General features: G+C 38.7%; 1 protein-coding gene across 4 annotated transcripts in view; it reads left to right on the top strand.

Annotated features, from left to right (window-relative positions):
• The first annotated feature begins 423 nt into the window (after positions 1 to 423).
• E2F7 (E2F transcription factor 7) overlaps positions 424 to 18,717 on the top strand; it is a 340,183-nt gene continuing 321,889 nt past the window's right edge. The window contains exons 1-13 of one of the 4 annotated variants that reach the window (XM_075209576.1): positions 424 to 522; positions 1,216 to 1,310; positions 2,011 to 2,286; positions 3,296 to 3,455; positions 3,805 to 4,077; positions 4,525 to 4,683; positions 5,310 to 5,447; positions 5,922 to 6,107; positions 6,556 to 6,631; positions 7,521 to 7,905; positions 8,192 to 8,417; positions 8,863 to 9,257; positions 10,479 to 11,993. In XM_075209576.1, the coding sequence (XP_075065677.1) occupies positions 1,218 to 1,310; positions 2,011 to 2,286; positions 3,296 to 3,455; positions 3,805 to 4,077; positions 4,525 to 4,683; positions 5,310 to 5,447; positions 5,922 to 6,107; positions 6,556 to 6,631; positions 7,521 to 7,905; positions 8,192 to 8,417; positions 8,863 to 9,257; positions 10,479 to 10,646 (2,535 nt within the window). In that variant the 5' untranslated portion in view covers positions 424 to 522; positions 1,216 to 1,217 and the 3' untranslated portion in view covers positions 10,647 to 11,993. The other 3 variants (XM_075209575.1, XR_012691372.1, XM_075209574.1) reach the window with 3 other exon arrangements.

Below are 18,717 nucleotides of genomic sequence, written 5' to 3'. Positions count from 1 at the left end.
TTTAGAATAAGTCTAATTTTACACGAAAAAGCATCTGAAACTAAGCCCGTCCTGCTACCAACAAATCAATTCTATAGACAATTACTGGACTTGCAAAACCACCTAAGCATATAACTAGCTAGAGTGGGTTACAAAAGTTTGGCGGGGACTTCCTCCAGACATACTGCTTCCCCCTCCCCCAATTGGGTGAGGGAGGGAGCGGCTGGAGGCCTCCCCAGGTCTGTCAGTGACTGGGCTCTTCTCAGGTGCTGCTGTTGCAGACAAGGTGAAGGCGGGAGCGGGAGAGCCGAGCGCGCTAACTACCTTCCACCTCCCGGCACAGCAGCAGCAGGAGGGACCGGTGGGCGTGGTCTCAGCTGAGAGCTGGTTGGTCGGAGGTGACGGGAAGGGCTCCGGATTGGCCCATTGGAAATGTCACGTATCAGGGCGCCAGAATACAAGCTGTAGCGGGATGTCGAGAGAAGTGAAAACTTTGCATTACAGTCTACAGAGCCTGAACATTCCATGTACCGGTCATCAGAGGTACGAGTCTGCCGCACACACACTTGGGTTATAGCTGATCACAGCTCTGCTTCCACTGATCGCGTAAAAGATTTGTTTCATGCTCTGGCTGGAGTTCACCCATTCATTCAACGTGCATGACCTAGAGGGAGAGGTAATATATGGTTTTATTCCTACACTGTTTAATGGCCATATAACACTTCCTTAACCTTCAGATCGCGGGCAAAAAGTTATTTTTACTTTTTATCTCCATGTCCAGGCAGTGCCCTCTATCCCAGACGCCCATCGGTATTTCAGGGCACTTGTTGCTGAGCCATGTTAACTGCTTACTTGCTGATTACCATTTCCCTCCATTAAAGCGAAGGGTATGCCTCCTTGTGATCGGCGCACATGGGGTTAATATTATTCAGCAGACAGTCACTTTGGAGACACCCCAGGGTTTAATGTTACACTCACTTAACTTTGCCTTCCCGGGATTTGGCCATTTCCTTTGCGCCAAAATTAACAGACCCCTGAAGTCCCGGGCAGTTCAGGCGCCCAAACTATTCTGCTAATGTCACTTGTACAGTATCTGGGTCTGTACTCTTATGTTATATATCACAGTTAATCATTTAAACTTCCTATTAACTGTTCAACCAACTTTTTTTTGGGGACTAATTTTAACCTGGCAAGGTATAAAATTGGTAACATTTTAGCATTTTGTTTTCTTTTTAGAAATGGAAATAACAGGCTGCTTAACATTAAACGATTTAATAAGCACAAAGAAAAATAAAGTTGACCAAGAAAAAGATGCAAGGATTGCACAGAAGGTATGTATAAGTAATAATGTCATTTGAATTATTTTCTCTGCTATTAACTGGTTCTGATTAACATAATTTGTTTCTCTTTATTGCCATTAATAGGTTATCTTCATGCCTCTACATTTCAATGTATACACTATTTTAAACTATATCTGTTTTATTTAATTCTTTGTCATTATCTTGGTGTCATAAATCTTCTGATTGTCATTCTGTTAGAAAATATATGCACTGCTATGATTTTCTAAATTATTAATGAATATAAAGCAAATGTCTAGAACTGCTGTAATAATATTTACATTTATTAGTATTTCCTGGGTTATATTTAGGATTGTTGTGGTTCCTAATTAAAAAACGCATACTGGGTATTTTATACGTCATTCATTTAGAATCTTTGGGTATTCATAGATTATAAATTGGCAATATTTTTGTGTGTAATATATATATATCAATTATTTTTATGTGCTATTTACACTTTATTCTTGAATGTGTGCATATCTGTCAATTTTATAATTAATTGTTATACTGTTATTAGATTTGGTGCTGCTTTTGTCTTCGTGTTCTTAGATCCTTTTCTAAGGTTTTTTATTTCTTCTTGGTGTTCTTCTACATAGAAATGTTTTGAATTATATGCACTGTTGCAATTGTTTTTATTGGTATTTGTATATATCTTTTTTAAAATTGCATTTATTTTTGTTCTGTATTTTCTAAGGAGAATATGTTTGATAGATTCAGAATAAGTCCAAGGGTACCATTAAGAGGTGAGCCGATTGATCTATCCAAACAAAAGGGTCTTACCCCAGAAAGATTTCCGATCACTCCAGTGAAATCAGGGGATAGACCTCTTCCAGAACCATGGACACCCACCGCCAATCTGAAGATGCTTATTAGTGTTGCTAGCCCAGAAATCCGGGACAGGGAAAAGAAAAAAGAGCTTTTCCGCCCTATAGAAAACAATGAACAAGAGGACATTGGACCTGATGCTCAAGTAAGTTAAAAAAAAATAATAATAATACAATTATTGTATAGATAATTGTGGTACTTTATTTGTATATATTTCAGGTTCTAACTTGAACATTTTGTCTTTAACCTTGTTACTTTTAGGTACAATGCACACACATCAAGCTTTGCTATTAAAAAATAACTTGTATGCTAACTAGCGGTTCAGTATATGGTATTTTTACACTCCCCACCCCCAAGAAAACTAGAGTATTCAAGAAGCATAAATACAGTAAGGCTAAGACACTAATCATAACTTGTAATATATAACAGGCATGATACAGACCACCATAAAGCATAGTACAGAATGTTTTAAGAGGTATAAACAAAGGCACACAGGGAGGCAAGTTGGTACTCTCATTCAGAATGGCAATATACACCCTCTATTTGCTTGGAAGGTATACAGGTTCCCTAATAAAACTGTCTTGCATATGGTAATCGGTGGTAGTCAGTTTAACGATGCTGTCAACAATGACAGAGTTAATAGTGCCATAAAATGAATCATAACGCACCGCCATTAAAAAACACTTATGTATACACAGCACAGTTCCGCTGTGAGAAGAGCCCGACACTTTAAAATTGCGTCGCTTTGAGCCGCGACTTGCATATTTAAAGCTGCAATGCAACGGACCCGGTGTAGGATCATGTAATAATGTAAGTGTGAACTTCACCGTACCTGGGTTAGGATTAAAGTTCATACTTGCATTACATGATCCTACGCCGGGTCCGTTGCATTTCCGCTTTAAATAGGCAAGTCGCGGTTCAAAGCGACACAATTTTAAAGTGTCAGGCTCTCCTCATCGGAACTGTGCTGTGTCTGGGTATACATAAGTCTGTGTTTTTCACATCTCTGCGTTTATAATTCAGATTGTCGGTGGAAATACTGTTGGTGTTTACAGCATTGTAATATGGAGGTCAAAATTTTCACTTATATTTCTGATAACTTTATATCATGGTATTGAAACCATATATAATAAAATGTTCTGTTTTCTTGGCAGTTTGAGACGGTGGATGATATAGATGAGTTGGAAAAGAGGCCAAGTCGGAAGCAAAAAAGTCTGGGTCTTCTATGTCAGAAGTTTTTGGCTCGGTACCCTAGCTACCCACTATCCACAGAGAAAACAACCATTTCTTTGGATGAAGCTGCTTCAAGCCTTGGTAGGATTATACTCTAATAGGGAAAGACAATAATTTGTGTTGGGTAAAAAAGTAAATACTATTCAGCCTAGTTTATGTTTTGTGTCTAGACCCAAGCATTTGACCTTTCCAGACACTAAATATTTATCTTTTTTAGGTGTGCTTTTTAAGTGAAATTCTATTTCTCTGAATTTAAAAAGCTTGCGTAACTTTAATTATTTTAAAATGTATTATTGACATCACATGTTGCCTATATTAATGGCAGTTTGAGGGATGCTTTACTTGAAAATGTAAGGGGGATGGGTTTTGTTGTTTGGGTTTGTTTTTTTTTTTTTTTGTTTTGTATGTATTTAAGTTATTTTCTTTCCAGGAGTGGAGCGTAGACGTATTTATGACATTGTGAATGTTTTGGAGTCCCTGCATTTGGTGAGCCGTGTGGCAAAGAATCAGTACTGCTGGCATGGGCAGCACAACCTAAATAGTACTTTACAACACCTGCAGTTGGAAGGAGAGAGACAGAAATATGGTGCTCAAATTACTAACTTCCAGCACAAAGATCTTGGTGTGGAGCAGAGAAAAGAGTATTCCATGAACAATCTTGGTGCACTTTCGTTAGAATTGTCTGAAGCGGACAGTCCGTCAGGTGAGATAAGAGGATGAGAATGGGGTATTTAAGTTGTTTTGCTGCTAAAGCTAACTTTACAATTGCATTTGTCATGTCACAGCTGGGTTGTTCTGTAAACAACCTGGAGACTAGGGGTAAAATCAAAGGGGCATATTCAATTAGAATTCGCGGCCGTGATTGCGTACAGCCACACGGGTCCCGGTACCTCAACATCGTGGATTTCTGTGCGCTTCCCATAGGGCTGTGCACAGAAATCCGCAATGTTGCGGTACCGTAATGGCACTTTATAGGCGCAGCTGCGATTTCTAATTCAATATGGCCCTAAAAGTTCTAATTTTTGATGGTAAATTCAGTTCTGGTAGGTTTTTGCTTCGTCAAAACTATTACATTAGGGTAGATTGCTGTTTGTTTGTGTCGTCATTGTGTAGTAGAACACTGTAATTCCAACAACTTGTCGTCTTGCAGTATCTGCAAGCAGCCGCAAGGACAAATCGCTGAGGATCATGAGCCAGAAGTTTGTCATGCTATTCCTTGTATCTACAACGAAGACAATCACTCTGGAGATAGCAGCCAAAATCCTGATTGAGGAGACCCAGGATGTTTCAGATCACAGCAAATTTAAAAGTATGGATTATTTTAGCGTATGGTAGAAGTTTTCACAACTGTTTTTTTTTTTGTTTGTTTGTTTTTTTTGTGGTGCTTGTTTTGTTTTTAAAATTACTTTTAATGTAGGAGTGCATACTTTCATTTTGCTCATTGTGCATATACCAGGGCTGTTCTGGGAGTCCTATCATAGACCCACCCTCTTCAGTGAGGTCATTTCCCTCTCCACTGGCAGCCTGATATTGCCAGTGAATGGAGAAAGTGCTATGTGTATAGGGCTTTCTCCTGGAAGGGCTCCAGCAAAGCCAGAGATACTTTTAGCTTGATCCCATTGAAAATTACCAGCAACACCATTCTGATATAGCTCTGATATGCTGTTGTCTCCTTAGAGGTTCATGGGGCAGCAGTAAGTGCTGGTCATTAGGTTAATGCTGGATAAATCTCTGACTACTCCCGTGTTAACTATTTGTTAAGTAGCAATGAGTGGTGACAGAACCTTTTTTGACAGCGTTTACTGCTTATTGAATTGTCCCCCAAAATTGAAGACTTTGTCAGAAAGACTGGTGTATAATGTGATCTATTAGTAAAATCTAATTTTGCTCTATAGTGTGTTGACCTCTTTAACCCATATATCTTTGTCTATCCAGCCAAGGCACGACGTCTATACGACATAGCTAATGTGCTGACAAGTCTTGGGCTTATTAAGAAGGTGCATGTTACCGAAGAGCGTGGACGAAAACCTGCATTCAAGTGGATTGGACCTGTTGATTTCAGGCCAGAGAGTGGTAAGTTTCTTGAGTTTATATGAACCATTGAAAAACTGGATATACATACAAGCCCATTACTATATTCTGGGCCGGCTGTTAACTGCCAATGAGGATAAAAGTTTTAAGTCCAAGACATTTTATCTTATTGGTAAATTTAAAAACTGATATTTCATGCTAAAAAAATAAAACCATACAAATGGGGTGATATCCTTGTCAAAGTCTGTGACAGGACTATTCATTTATTAGTGATTTGCTTTTTATCAATTCATATTGTTGTCACCAGGCAGAATTATTTTAGTGTGTTAATCTAGGGCTGTGTACCCCTTCTTGTACTCTGAGAAACTGGAACAAGTATTGCATATCTCTTTGGTTTTGCTGCATTATCTGTCCGTCACCAAGTTTCTGGCACTTCTCTGAAGAATGTTATGTTTTCTATACTATACTTTATACATTCTGATTGTCACACTGAATATACATGTATTATACTTGTAGACCAGAAGATGGAAGTCACAACTACTACTCCTTCACCAGACTCAAAAAGTAATGGTTTAATTTTTACATCCGAAAACAGTAAACAGAGATTTCTCCGTCATTCGTCATTTAACCATGTTCAGTCCATCCATACTGTGAAGAGGAAAGTCTGTTCTGAGCCAAACAGTCCGCAGAAGACACGGAAAGGTAGGTTCTTTGTTCTGGGGGCAACTGACGTTACTGTAAAATACAATGTCCCTCCTACTCTCTCCAGTGGATATAATCTAATGTACCTGATTTTAAATGACATTCCTGAGAACCAGGCACTTAGCTGACTTTAAGCTACTGAAATATTTTAAAATAAGAAAATACTTTAACAAAACCGACTGTTATAAAGACGGTTCTTGGTTAGTGATTGTAAAGGTTTTTGCTTACTTTATTACCCAAAAACCTCTGCTATGGTCCACTCGGAGGATTTAATGATGAATTGCGCTATGCCCCAATTAGACATGTCAGGATGATCATGGATTGTGACAAGTATGAAATATTGCAAAAAAAATAGAGACAATTCATCCAGTCTTAAAATGTTATGAATAACAGATTGTCCTGTGTATTTAAAATATATATACATATATATTTGTTTTATTTCTTCTAGAGGGCACTAATGACTACTCTTCAAAGATGGCACATTTAGCGTCTATATGTAGACAGAAGATAGAAGAAGATATCAAGTGAGTTATGTTATGGTTATCTATTTATTGCAAGCAAAGAAAAATAAATTTTCACTGTGTTTTAGATGTGACTTGTCTATAGACTTTTTTGACTATTCTTGCACTGGTCCTGTTTCTTTGTCACTTAGAGGTATGAATTTATTACATGTTTAAGTTTACTGGGTCAAGTTAAGGAGCTTGTAATTGCATATATCTTGTTTGTTTCTGAATGCTATGGCCCTTATTTAGAGTTGAGCAAAACCATGTTGCACTACAGGGGAGTGGGGACAAATTTAAAATTTGCTGACTGATTAATGAGATGCATCCTTAACTCTAAATCTGTGTGAAAATAAAGCTGCGCAGTTTGGTCTACATATAATAGCTGCCAGTATTTCCACTGTATGCAAAACAAATGCATTGGCACATTACATTACAACATGTATGTCCAGATGCATGCACACTAGCTGAATTTATTACTAGCTGATTTTTGTTATGTCTTTCATTTGTGGGTGGGAGAGTGTGGTTGAATAAGGATCTTATGCTAATGGAAGTTGTCCACCTTGTCTATGTGCAGTTCTCTTTGAGAAGCACAAAAATGTCCCACTGATGTTTAAAATGGTGTGGTGAAACAGGCAGACGTCGCCAAGGTCGTCCTCCTTGTCTGGCCAATCAGTACGCTGGTCCTGCAATGTTGGCCGAGCAGCAGGACTGCACTGTGTGACTGGGGTTTTAAATTGATCTTTGCTTTTATGCAGGAAAAGTTAGTCATTGACTTCTTTTTGAAGCTCTTTCTGCATAAGGCATTCAGTTAATGGGATTGGATCTTGGCAGCTGTATGTGGACTTAACCATAAGGGTTTTTAAAATATAGTTTTATTTCCTTGGATTAACTGCCTATGATCTCTTTTCAGGTGCCGCAAAATTACCTCCGATAATACAGCAAATGGAAATGTAGGGCATCTGCCGTTCTCGTTTGTTGTGCCTGTTTCAGTGGATCCTGACTATTCTGCCAAACATTCTAGTCACCGGGAGCCCTCAGTATCCCAGAATGGGATAAATACACAGCTAAATGTTGTACCATCGTCTAAGTTGGACGACGGTAGCCATGGTTTTCTTGCTAACCAGCCATACGTGTATGTACCATCCACATCAGTTTTCATGCTATGCGGAAACCCTGCCATTGATGAGGTTTTGGGGAGATCATCTCCAACTTCAAATCGTAAGACTACACCAGATAGCAGCCAACCAGCCAAGCAACAGAGGACTGACCGCAGTGATAATACTCCACATGCTTCGGTAGGATAAAAAGATTTTAATTTCCCATGTCACTATAATGAACAGTGTATTTTTTGCCAGTGATGTCAATGGTTTAATACTGTATTCTAGTGCAGTTTAGATTTATTTTATAATGACTTTTAGGGGTTACATTTCACTACATATTGTTTACCTGTTATTGAAACTGTCCACAGTTCAGTATTTTTAAAAGTTTTCTTTTTGGTCCTTTTGAGTTTTTAAACTGATTTGTGTGAGTATAATCATATTTATTTATTATTTATTTATTTTTTATTTATTCTATTTGTAGATGCTTTGCACACCTGAGACTTCTTTCTGTGAAACCAGCATTCCACAAAAGTTAATACATCCTGGAGAGGAAAATGAAACTCATACAGTCTCCACAAACATTATGCAGGAAGCAATGACCGAGCCATCTGCAATTAAAGATGCCTTAAAAACCAAAGAACAAGCATCACAAGAAAATATTAAATCTACAGCCCTAACACAATATCTCTATGTTCCTTCTACAGCTGGTGAGTGAATTAGTGACCAGTGACAAACTATTTTGTAGCATTTTTTCTTTTGTAATGAAATGAAACCTTAGGAGTGAGCAAACTAAGCAAGCTTTTCACAAATCTTCTGGGGGGGGGAGATACACAATGTAATTTAGAAGAGAAATGAAAATAAACTAGTTAAAATAGCTTGGACACATCTAGTGGATTAGGGGGGTGTAACTAAAGATAACATCTTGTTTTTTTTCCTAACTGCCAATTCCCTAATGGAGAGAGGCGTTCGCAGTATAAATTACACCTCCCCACCCATCTTTTAAAGCACATGGTGATCAACAAGAAAGCCCAACAAAGAACATATTGTCATGTTTATTTTTCTAAAACTTTCTGAATACTGTTAGTGGTGGGGGTGGTTTTGGTTTTATTTTGTTTATGAAAATTATATATAACATGATGTATTTATTCTTAGGATTAAATGGCTTCAATATCTTTCTTCCTGCAAGTCAAGCTACAGGTGCTTTGGGTATTCCGCAGAGTCGATTACAAAATATTAATGTTCCCTATGTGATGGTGCCATCCACACACCTAGCAGCTTTCCCATTTATCTGCTCTCCTGCAATTCCTGCCTCCCACTCTGTTGCCTCTAATGGGCCTGCTTTGAGTCATGGGAGTATGAATTACAATTTATCTGGCATGGCCACACCTCCTCATATCATGTTTGGCAGCTCTGCAGTGGGATCTTCTCTATTATCCGAGCCTCCTCCAGATGTACCACACAGTGTTCCTCCAGTGTATGTGAGCCAACACTCTGCCACTTCGGCAACCTCAGAGTCAGGTCAACCAGTTCCTGTCAAATTGCATAAGGTGAGGATCATGTTTTCTTGACTTCCATTAACTGCATGTATAATTTAAGTTTCCATTTTAAAAATTATAGTTTGTGTAATTAAAGTAAAATCATCACCAGGATCATAATGACTTGCCAAATAACTTTAAACAGCAGCTTGGACTCCTTCAATAAAGCCTGAAATTGGGTTGGTGTTGTGGCTGGTAATCATTTAAACTGATTGCCTGGAAAGCATCCAATATTATGGTGTTTATGAGGTTGTCAAAAACTGAGTGATATCATTATGATGTCCCCAGGACTTCCTTCAGGCTGGGAGCAGCCTAGTCAGCATGGAATAACTGATCAATTCTCCACAGTAGCTCTGCATTAATAGATCACAGATCATGGCAATCTTAACCCGGGTTATGACATTGTTACACACACCCCTCAAATAGCCTATAGTCTGTTGCACAGATGCATTTTGCACTCATGAGTTCAAAAATGTATGAATTTCACACAAATTAATGTAATCCCATGTTCCCTTAAAAGGGGGGGGGGGGGGGGGGGCTTAACCATCCAAATTTTCCCCACCTTCCCAGGGCAGTATTCCCACTTACACCCACCTCTATGAATTAGTACACAGAAAATGCTTAATCAGTCTAACTGCATTATAATCTACAAGTAATACTTCTGCAACCCTCTAATTCTGGCATATTTGTTCATATACTCATACGACTTAGCCAGTTAAGTTTTTTTGTTTGTGCCAATTACCTACCTTTTGGGTAAAATAATGAAAGCGTTTTTGTGTTTGCGCATTTCTTTATATAAATCGCCTACAATAAAACTCCAATATCCTACCAAAAGAAAGACTTGTGTTCCAAAAATATAACATTTTCTTGGATTGACTAAAAATGCAACTTATTCCCCTTGAAAATTTGTCTCCATAACATAAATAATGTTTTTTTTGGCTTTCTGATTGTTTTATGCTGGGTAACATGTCATGGGGCAAGGAGAGTTTCACTAAAATCTATTTTCCATTAAAACATTGTGCTTATTTCAGCTATTAAAGTAGGAGTGGAAAGACACTGCCTGCTTCATGTGCTTCCATTTCTATTAAATCCAGTGATAGGATTTCTTTAAAAATGTGAAAGCAAACAAATGCACTGCAATTTCTGGTAGATGTTACAGTAGCACAAAACTTCTTTTTGTGGTGGTCGACTCTTAATGTTATGTCCCCTCTCCTTTTTCTCCCCTCATATCAGTCACCTACACCGGTAACTCCAAAGAGTGTTCGTCTGCTTCACAAAGACACGTTCTTCAAGACACCTGGCAGCTTGAGAGTGTCTCCAGCTCTTCGGAAAAAGGAAAAGTCTCACGCTCGGAACTCCAGCTCTGCGCAGAGGAGGCTGGATATTTGCAATAATGACTAAATGGGTGCTCTCTGTCTGTAGGAATATTGAGTTTGATTTGCATTCCTTAGATCTAAACATTTAAACGGATGCAAAATATGCTTTTTATTCTACAATTACCTAAGCAGGTAAAACGTGTCTACAGCAAAATATGAAACAAGATATTCTATGATAAAACTTGTTACTTGGTGTACTATTTTGGTGGGTTGGCTACGTGAGCAATAATCCACATAGGACTATGCTAATTGGCTTTTTCCTTGTGTCCATATTACTGGTCACAAAGAAGTAGGTTTGCAAATGTCACTGCGTTTATTTTTTCAGATTGTTCTATTGTTCAAGCTGTGTGTAACGAAAGCTGTACATTCCATTACCATGGCGGCACACTAACTACTGTTCGGGTGAGCCACCTTCAGTCCCCAACGCTGTTGATGTCGCATGGTGTTTTGGTAACCTAGACGAATTACTTGAATATTGATTGTTACCTGTATCCTAGTCGTTTTTATTACAAATCTTCAGTATATGTACACGAGAGAAAAATGTGAAGGAATGTATTCTGCTTTACTTTGGCACCTAATTAACTCCCGCCTCCCTCTCTCATGAAAAGACAAAGGAAGAGGTAAAGGACTATAAAAAAAATATTTATAATCTTATGAAATTTGTCACATAAGTGCACAGATGGACCAATTATCTTGTTACTCATCCATTATTTAACACCATTGTATCTTTTATCGATATGTAAAGTAGTGTTAATCTCACTATGCCCTAAAATCCTCTTGCTCTACCATTCAGCAGAGCGTTTTAAGGGACCTCTGTATTGTGTTGGAACTTGGAGAGTGAACATAATGTGCTATGTTCAATAGGTGTTAACACTACAGTAGTAATTGTAATTCCTGAAATTTTACCTTTTTAATAAGTGTATATATATATATATATACTTTTTTTTTAACCTAGATGTTGGTCATCATTCCTTTTGAAGGAAACACATATTTTTTAAAAATGCTGAAGATGGCTGAAAGTACTTAATTTTACTATAGTTATTAATTTTACACTATAGTCATGTATGTGTATATTTTTATTTTTCACTGTTTTAATAGCAGTCATACTGTTGGTAATAAGGTGATGCTTATTTGCACTAAGTTGCATGCTCAGAATGCAGCACGCTGTATGGGTTACCAAACCATTTACTCTTCAACTATTAAGTGTTAATAGGGCTGTCAAAATACTTGAATGTATTTACCATGTTTACATTTCTCATGGTGCTATTTTCCCACTCCCATTATAATTATTTTGTTTTGGGTTTTTCATATTAAATACTGTTTAATGTGATACATAAATCTAGCAGTGCAATAATAGAAGTTTCTGTCCTGCTGTTTGTTACACCTCTATTCTAGGTCTGACTTCTGTGCTCCTTTAGCTATGTTGCTAATAGCTCTAAACATGTGTACAGGGTGTTCTGTGCATCACAGAATTTAAATGTGATTTTTTTTTTTTTTTTAAATGACCAATAAAAATGTGTTATTACCATACAACCAAAATATAAGACCATAAGTTTACAATGGGAGGTGTGGGAGTCCTGCTATACATAAAGAATTCATATTCTGATGTCATTGAGGGTCCAAATGGGTTAATAATGTATCCATGCTTTTAAATGATTGGGGCTATTTGCTTGCTCTACTCATTTTTATTCCTAAATGTGTTTGCATAACTCCTATGATAAAGTGGTAACTGGTAACTTTTTTTTGTTTGTTATCTTGTGCTGAACATTTGAACATCATCTTAACACACTTCCTTAGAACACATCTATGTTTGCCATTGAAGCCTCATGTTACCAGACCTGGACAACCTCACTATCCTGGTTGAATAGTCCAGGGAGAAGAACACAGAACCAACGTGAGTGTGCACAGTATTTGTATCTGAAGAGATCCACCATAAAATGGACATGGCTGGATACAACCCTGTGCTTTCTGGGGGCAGTTGATAAGGACAAAAGAGTTAAAGAAAAATATATTGTGATGATATTCCTTATTCTGCTCGCCTAAATATATATTTGTAGTGCACTGTCCCTTATCCACGTTCCTGGCTTCTAGTAATGTTCTAATTCTAGGTTCCAAGGCTCGTGATATTCTGCCTTATTGATGCCCACTGTTCAGTTTGTGAAATGGGGTAAAACATGATATGCCAATCCTAGTCCCAGTTTAAAATGAAATATATATTGAGTGACTGGCTTTATTTAATCCACATTCTTTTCTTCTTTTTTCCCACATGATGGCAGCATTTCCTACCATACGACCACAAAGCAAATGTGTTATAACCCATAATAAGCAATAGCAATATTGGTTTATATAGTCTAGGAAAAGTTTGTTAAATCTCTAAATGAAAGAAATGGTGTGCTGCAAACCATGTGGCTATGATGGCAGGGAGGCATTGCTACATTTCCAGTTCTATATATTATGTAAACTTTGATGTTATTCAAAGATGGGGACTAGACTGTTTGTCAATGTATTTTATTTTTACCTTTTGTGGTACCTTTAATGCCAAAGGGTCACACTATCAAAATGTCATTGATCTCTGATAGAAGTCTGATTATTTATTTTAAATTGCTCAGCACTGCAATTTAACAAGAACATATCATTGGGGCAGCTGACTGATACTGGAATGAGCAGTAAAAGACAACTTCTCCTGGTCAGTCTATCAGTCTGTGCATATGTACTTTTGGTTCCACATGTTGAGCGTTTTATTTTTTATTTTAAAACATATTTTGTGATGCTTTTGGTCTGTTAATTACATCCTGAGGCAACAATGGAACAGGTTTTGCAGCTGTACAAGAATCACATACACTTGTTAAATTGTAATCTCCAATGGTAACACTTCAGTATAGAATGAAGAGGGGGGAAAAAAAAAGCCCTATACCTGATGCAAACTCCAATTTTTACCAACAACCATTTCTTTATATCATTAAAAATAAATATTACGTCCTATTAAGCTCAAAAACCCATTAAAACATGCACAAAGTTTTGAGACCCACCAATCCAGGGATTCCTCAGTGAAGATTTTGCATGCACTAAGCCAGAGAATAAAAAAAAAAAAAAAAAATATTTTGCCCTATATATCAAAATGATAACACTGCTTGCCTCCAAGATTTATCGGCTTTCACCAGCAAAGGATTTCTCAAATTTAAGTATTACAGTGGTACCACTACAATACCTGTTCTGTTATTGCCATCCCAAGATAGTAAGAGGTCTTTAATCTAGAAACCTTCAATTACAGCTGACTTACCAGAGTTCATCACTTGTCCAAGGCCTCCTGGTTATTTCCATTTGTTCCAGTGAGTTCCTGGTTACTCTATCCATCCATGTGAATGAGTTCTTGGCTATTATCCTGGGTGGAACACTGCTCCCATCCCTGGTTTTGTCTACCTGTCATTTATGTCTGATACCTATATGGAGGAATAGTAGCCGAGACCCTATCTCTTTGCAGGGTCACTGGTAAAAACCATTTGACTGTTTGAATCCTAAAGTTCCAGTCTGATTCCTGACACTAACTCCCTCCTTGGATGATGGCACCAGGATCCTAATTTTAGACCATAAGGACTCCCCTGTCTTTAGTGTCCCAGCCCCCAAAAGACCATAATCCAACGCTGTATACTCAGTATTTGATATTTGTTGATAATAGTGGGGTGGGTGGTCATTTATATCTTGCTACTTTCATTTTTCAACATTGAACTTCATTATGTTAAGAATGATCAAAAGTTTCGACAATGGATGGGAATACAAACTCCCAAGAAGGATAAAGCAAAAAGCAAATGTATGGCGCACCAATGTATGCTCCTCTGCAAACTCAATCCTCACAACACATCTATAAACAAATAGCCCCACTTGAACCACACTAATACACCAGTGAGGCACCTAATGAGCACTGGGTTGTGGAACACGTCTCAAATCTGGGTTTCCAAATGGTTTCTGCAATTGCAAAATACAACAATGTCATTTTGAAAGCCACAGGCCACGTTTACATTTATTTTGACATGTTTAAACATTTCTTTGTTAGTGATATGAATAAATATTAAAAACACTACATTTAGAAGTTTTGCACCAGGTTGTTTATACAAGTTTAGGATTTTGTGAAACTTACTTTACAAATATTGATACAAGAGAATATTGTACCATTTTCAAGTCAAACATTTTTAAAGATGTTTACTCACAGAGCTATTTTATAAGTGGTACTACCAGGCGCAAGGGAATATTTTGCTATTAAAACAGGGTAAAGCTGGGTACACACTACAGAAATTTCAACCAACTTTTTAGGCCGAGCGATTTTTACATGCGATCGATGGTCCGATCGCTCGGTCCATGGACTGCATACACACTAGCCTTGTTTAGGACGATAAAGGGAAGAGCGGACGTCCCTTTAGCGACTTTTTACAGCCATGTTGTCGTGAGCAATGACTAATTTCGTACTCACTGTTGTGGATCGGTCGGAAGTTTATACACACTACACAACGGAAACGAGATTGGAACGAAAATATTAAACGGTACGACCAACCAAATGAGGCGACAATCGTCCATTTGGACAGACTTTCGACCATCGTGTCACTACACACACGGAACCGACTTGAACGAGCGGTCGTATGTCAGCTGATTGAGCCGATTATTGGACGAAAACCGTGTAGTGTGTACCCAGCTTAAGACAGCGCTAATCAGTCTTTCTCAGCTTCTTTGTTCTTTGCAGATACATGGAGATTGCTCTCGCCATATCCAGTGTATGTAGAAACTTCTAGGGGTAAATTTATCAAACTGGGTTTGAACAAGTGGAGAGGTTGCCTATAACAAACAATCAGATTCTAGCTGTCATTTTATAGAATGTTCTAAATAAATGATAACTAGAATCTGGTTGGTTGCTATAGGCAACATCTTCACTTTTTCAAACCTGCAGATTACTAAATCTACCCTCAGATCTGTTTAATTTCCAGAACTGTTGGCAAGCTGACAATGGTCTGTTTGGCCCTGTGTTAAATGGAGTAATTTTCAGCTTATCTTCAAACAATAAAGAACATAAATTTATTTACTTCATTCCCGGCTAGATTTACTAAACTGCGGGTTTGAAAAAGTGGAGATGTTGCCTATAGCAACCAATCAGATTCTAGCTGTCATTTTACAGAAGGTACTAAACAACTATTAACTAGAATCTGATTGGTTGCTATAGGCAACATCTCCACTTTTTCAAACCCGCAGTTTAGTAAATATACCCCTTAGAGTCAAACCCTTGTTTAGGCCTTTCTGTAGAAAGTCAAATACTCATTGTTACAAGCCGCGGCGGTGCCCAGGATCTTAGGCTCAGGCAGCCTTGTAAAAAACTTGGGCCTAAATTTATTGGGCCGTTCATGATTACCAAACAGATCAATCCGGTAGCTTTTAGATTGAAGATTCCTAGCTCACTAAAAATTCCGAACACATTTCAGTGTTCATTGTTGAAGCCGGTATTGTATCCTAGCCAATCCTCAACTGTGCCTGGGGGAAGTTCGAGTGAGCCACTAAGATATGTGGTTCAAAGGATTTTAGATTCCAAAAAAGTGCAAGGACAGGTGCACTTCTTGGTGCAGTGGAAGAACCGCGGGTTAGAAGAGCGATCTTGGGTTCCGCGGAGACTACTCCATGCCCCTAAACAATTGAAGGAATTCTTCAGGAGGTTCCCAAGAAAACCTGGATGTTGGGGTCCCTCGACCCCTCCTCAAGGAGGGGTACTGTTACGAGCCGCGGCGGTGCCCAGCCGCCGCAACTCACTCACCTGCATCCCGGCCGTCGCTATGGCGACCGGGACGTCACTTCCGGCCCTGACCCGGCCTTTGCCGGGGCTACGAGAAGACGCTTCAGCGCTGCGTCCCGGCAATGAGAGGAAGCCGGGCGCAGCGCTCACCATATTCTCTAGCCTGTGGGCTAATTAATGCAACTTATTAATTATGCTGGGGGCTGTGTCTAATTCAGAGCTAGGCTCTGATTGGTGGCCACTGGTATTTAGGGCAATGAGGTCTGCTGCCTCATTGCCGGTTATAGCTTCTGTGCTCCAGTCTGCTGACCTGCTTGTTCCAGTTCCTGTTTCCTGTATCTACGTTTTGACTTCCCGTGTATGACCCTTGGCTTCGTATTTGACTTCGCTTGTGTTTCCTGTGACCCTGATCCTTGGCTCGTTTACCCGTTCTGCTACTTTGCCTGTGACCTCTGACCTCAGCTTGTTCGTTGTTACTGTTACCTGCTGCCGGCCTTTGACCTCTGCGTGGACCTGACTCTTCTTGCCTGGGTTTTCCCCAGCCGGTACACACTTCATGACCCTCTGTCAGTCTGCAGCCCAGTCTGTCCCCACCATCAGGGGCTCCAGTTAACACCTGACTGGCAGAGTACACTCCGGGTTGTGTTGTGCTGGCTGGAGGGGTTCCTAACACTCATGGAATACTTGGCGTCATTCGACTGATGGAGTATGCCCCAGCAGATATTTTTGTTTCCAAATTCTATAATAAATTATTGAATAAGCTTGTTTCCTAACTTGTAACAATTTCTTGAATAGAGACTTCCTTGTTCCTGAGCAATGTGCTCAATTTCCTCCCAGTCAAGGAGAATGAACTCAGGTTTGGGTGCAACACTTGTCCCTGGTACAAGCGATCTGGACGTAATGGCAGCAGCCATGATGGCTCTAAAACCATTTTCCAGGCTATGACAGTCATGGTTGGCGAGGCCACAAGGGGAGAATTGCTATAAACTACAGCTTCTTGTAGTGGAGGGAATATGCATCCTAGATGAAGTTTCAGTGGTCCTGGCTGGCTTGTATAACTATTTCATTACTTGGGACGTACAACCCACATAGAAAGGATCTAAATAATTATGTACGTTTTTATGATAAGCTTCACAATTTCTACTTATGTGTCTTACAGACCTTTTATTACCCTCAGGCTCCATAGGGGTAATACAAATATACAATGCAAAACATTTACTAACTAAATCTGTCTAATAAAATATCCGTGACAGCACAATAATTAGTGGGATTTACCTTGGCTCTGTGCTTTTTTGCCTCTTTGGGATGGACTTCAGGTCCATTGTCTTTGGAATACACTGAACTTTCTCAGTACTGAATTTTCAAATGTTGTGACCTTTAACATCGGTGAAAAAGTCCTTGTTTGGAGCTTGAGCTGCAAGCAGAAAGCTGGGTTAATATTACCATAATAACGGTAATATGTTTAACGCGGCAGTACTTCTGGGGGAATTGAATTCCCCCCTCTATGTCTGCATCAGGGGAATATGTTGAAGAAGAGGGTGAAATCAAGGAAGAACCCGAATCATTTACTTTAGATACAGTAGAAGTATTTCTAAAAGAAATTAATAAAGCTATAGGAATACAAAATATACCAACCATAGCAACATTACAATATGCTTTCTTTGAGGAGAGTCACTGTAAACGCAAAGTGTTTTTGTACACAATGTTATTAAGAATTATAGAAGAATGTGAACAACCAGAAAGGCATCAGTTTAAACTTAAAAGGATTGAAAGAATGTATCCTTTTTTAGATAACAAAGCAGAAAAATGGGATTTTACTCAAAGTTGATGCAGTGGTAGCTAATCTCTCACCAAAAACTACCATTCCAATTGAAGATGGAGTCCCTTTAAAAGACTCTATTAAAGATGGAAAAGTGTTTTAAGAGATTGCATATTTCAGCAGAAACTGGTCTGGGGTAGCAGCAGCCTCTCTTTCTAGAGCCCTTAGAATGTGGATGGAAGCTTTGTATAAAGATAACCAAGTCAATATTTTTAAAGATTTTCTATTGATAAGTATGGAAACTATGAAGAAAGGTATAAGTTCTATGTGAACCTTCTTTGGATATGGTTACACTATCAGCAAGAACTACAGTCTCAACAGTAATGGCTAGGAGAGCTCTTTGGCTGCAACCTTGGATACCGATCTGTCTTCAAAGAATAGATTGGTCATGCTTCCGCTTGAATGTTCTTTATTGTTCGAAGATAAACTGAAAATTACACCATTTAACATAGGACCAAACAGACCATTGTCAGCTTGGCAGCAGTTCAGGAAATTAAACAGATCTGAGGG

Source organism: Mixophyes fleayi, chromosome 4, assembly GCF_038048845.1.
Source record: "Mixophyes fleayi isolate aMixFle1 chromosome 4, aMixFle1.hap1, whole genome shotgun sequence".
Lineage (NCBI taxonomy): Eukaryota > Metazoa > Chordata > Amphibia > Anura > Limnodynastidae > Mixophyes > Mixophyes fleayi.
Note: the sequence above shows the minus strand (reverse complement) of the source record. Positions and strands in the feature narration are given on the sequence as shown.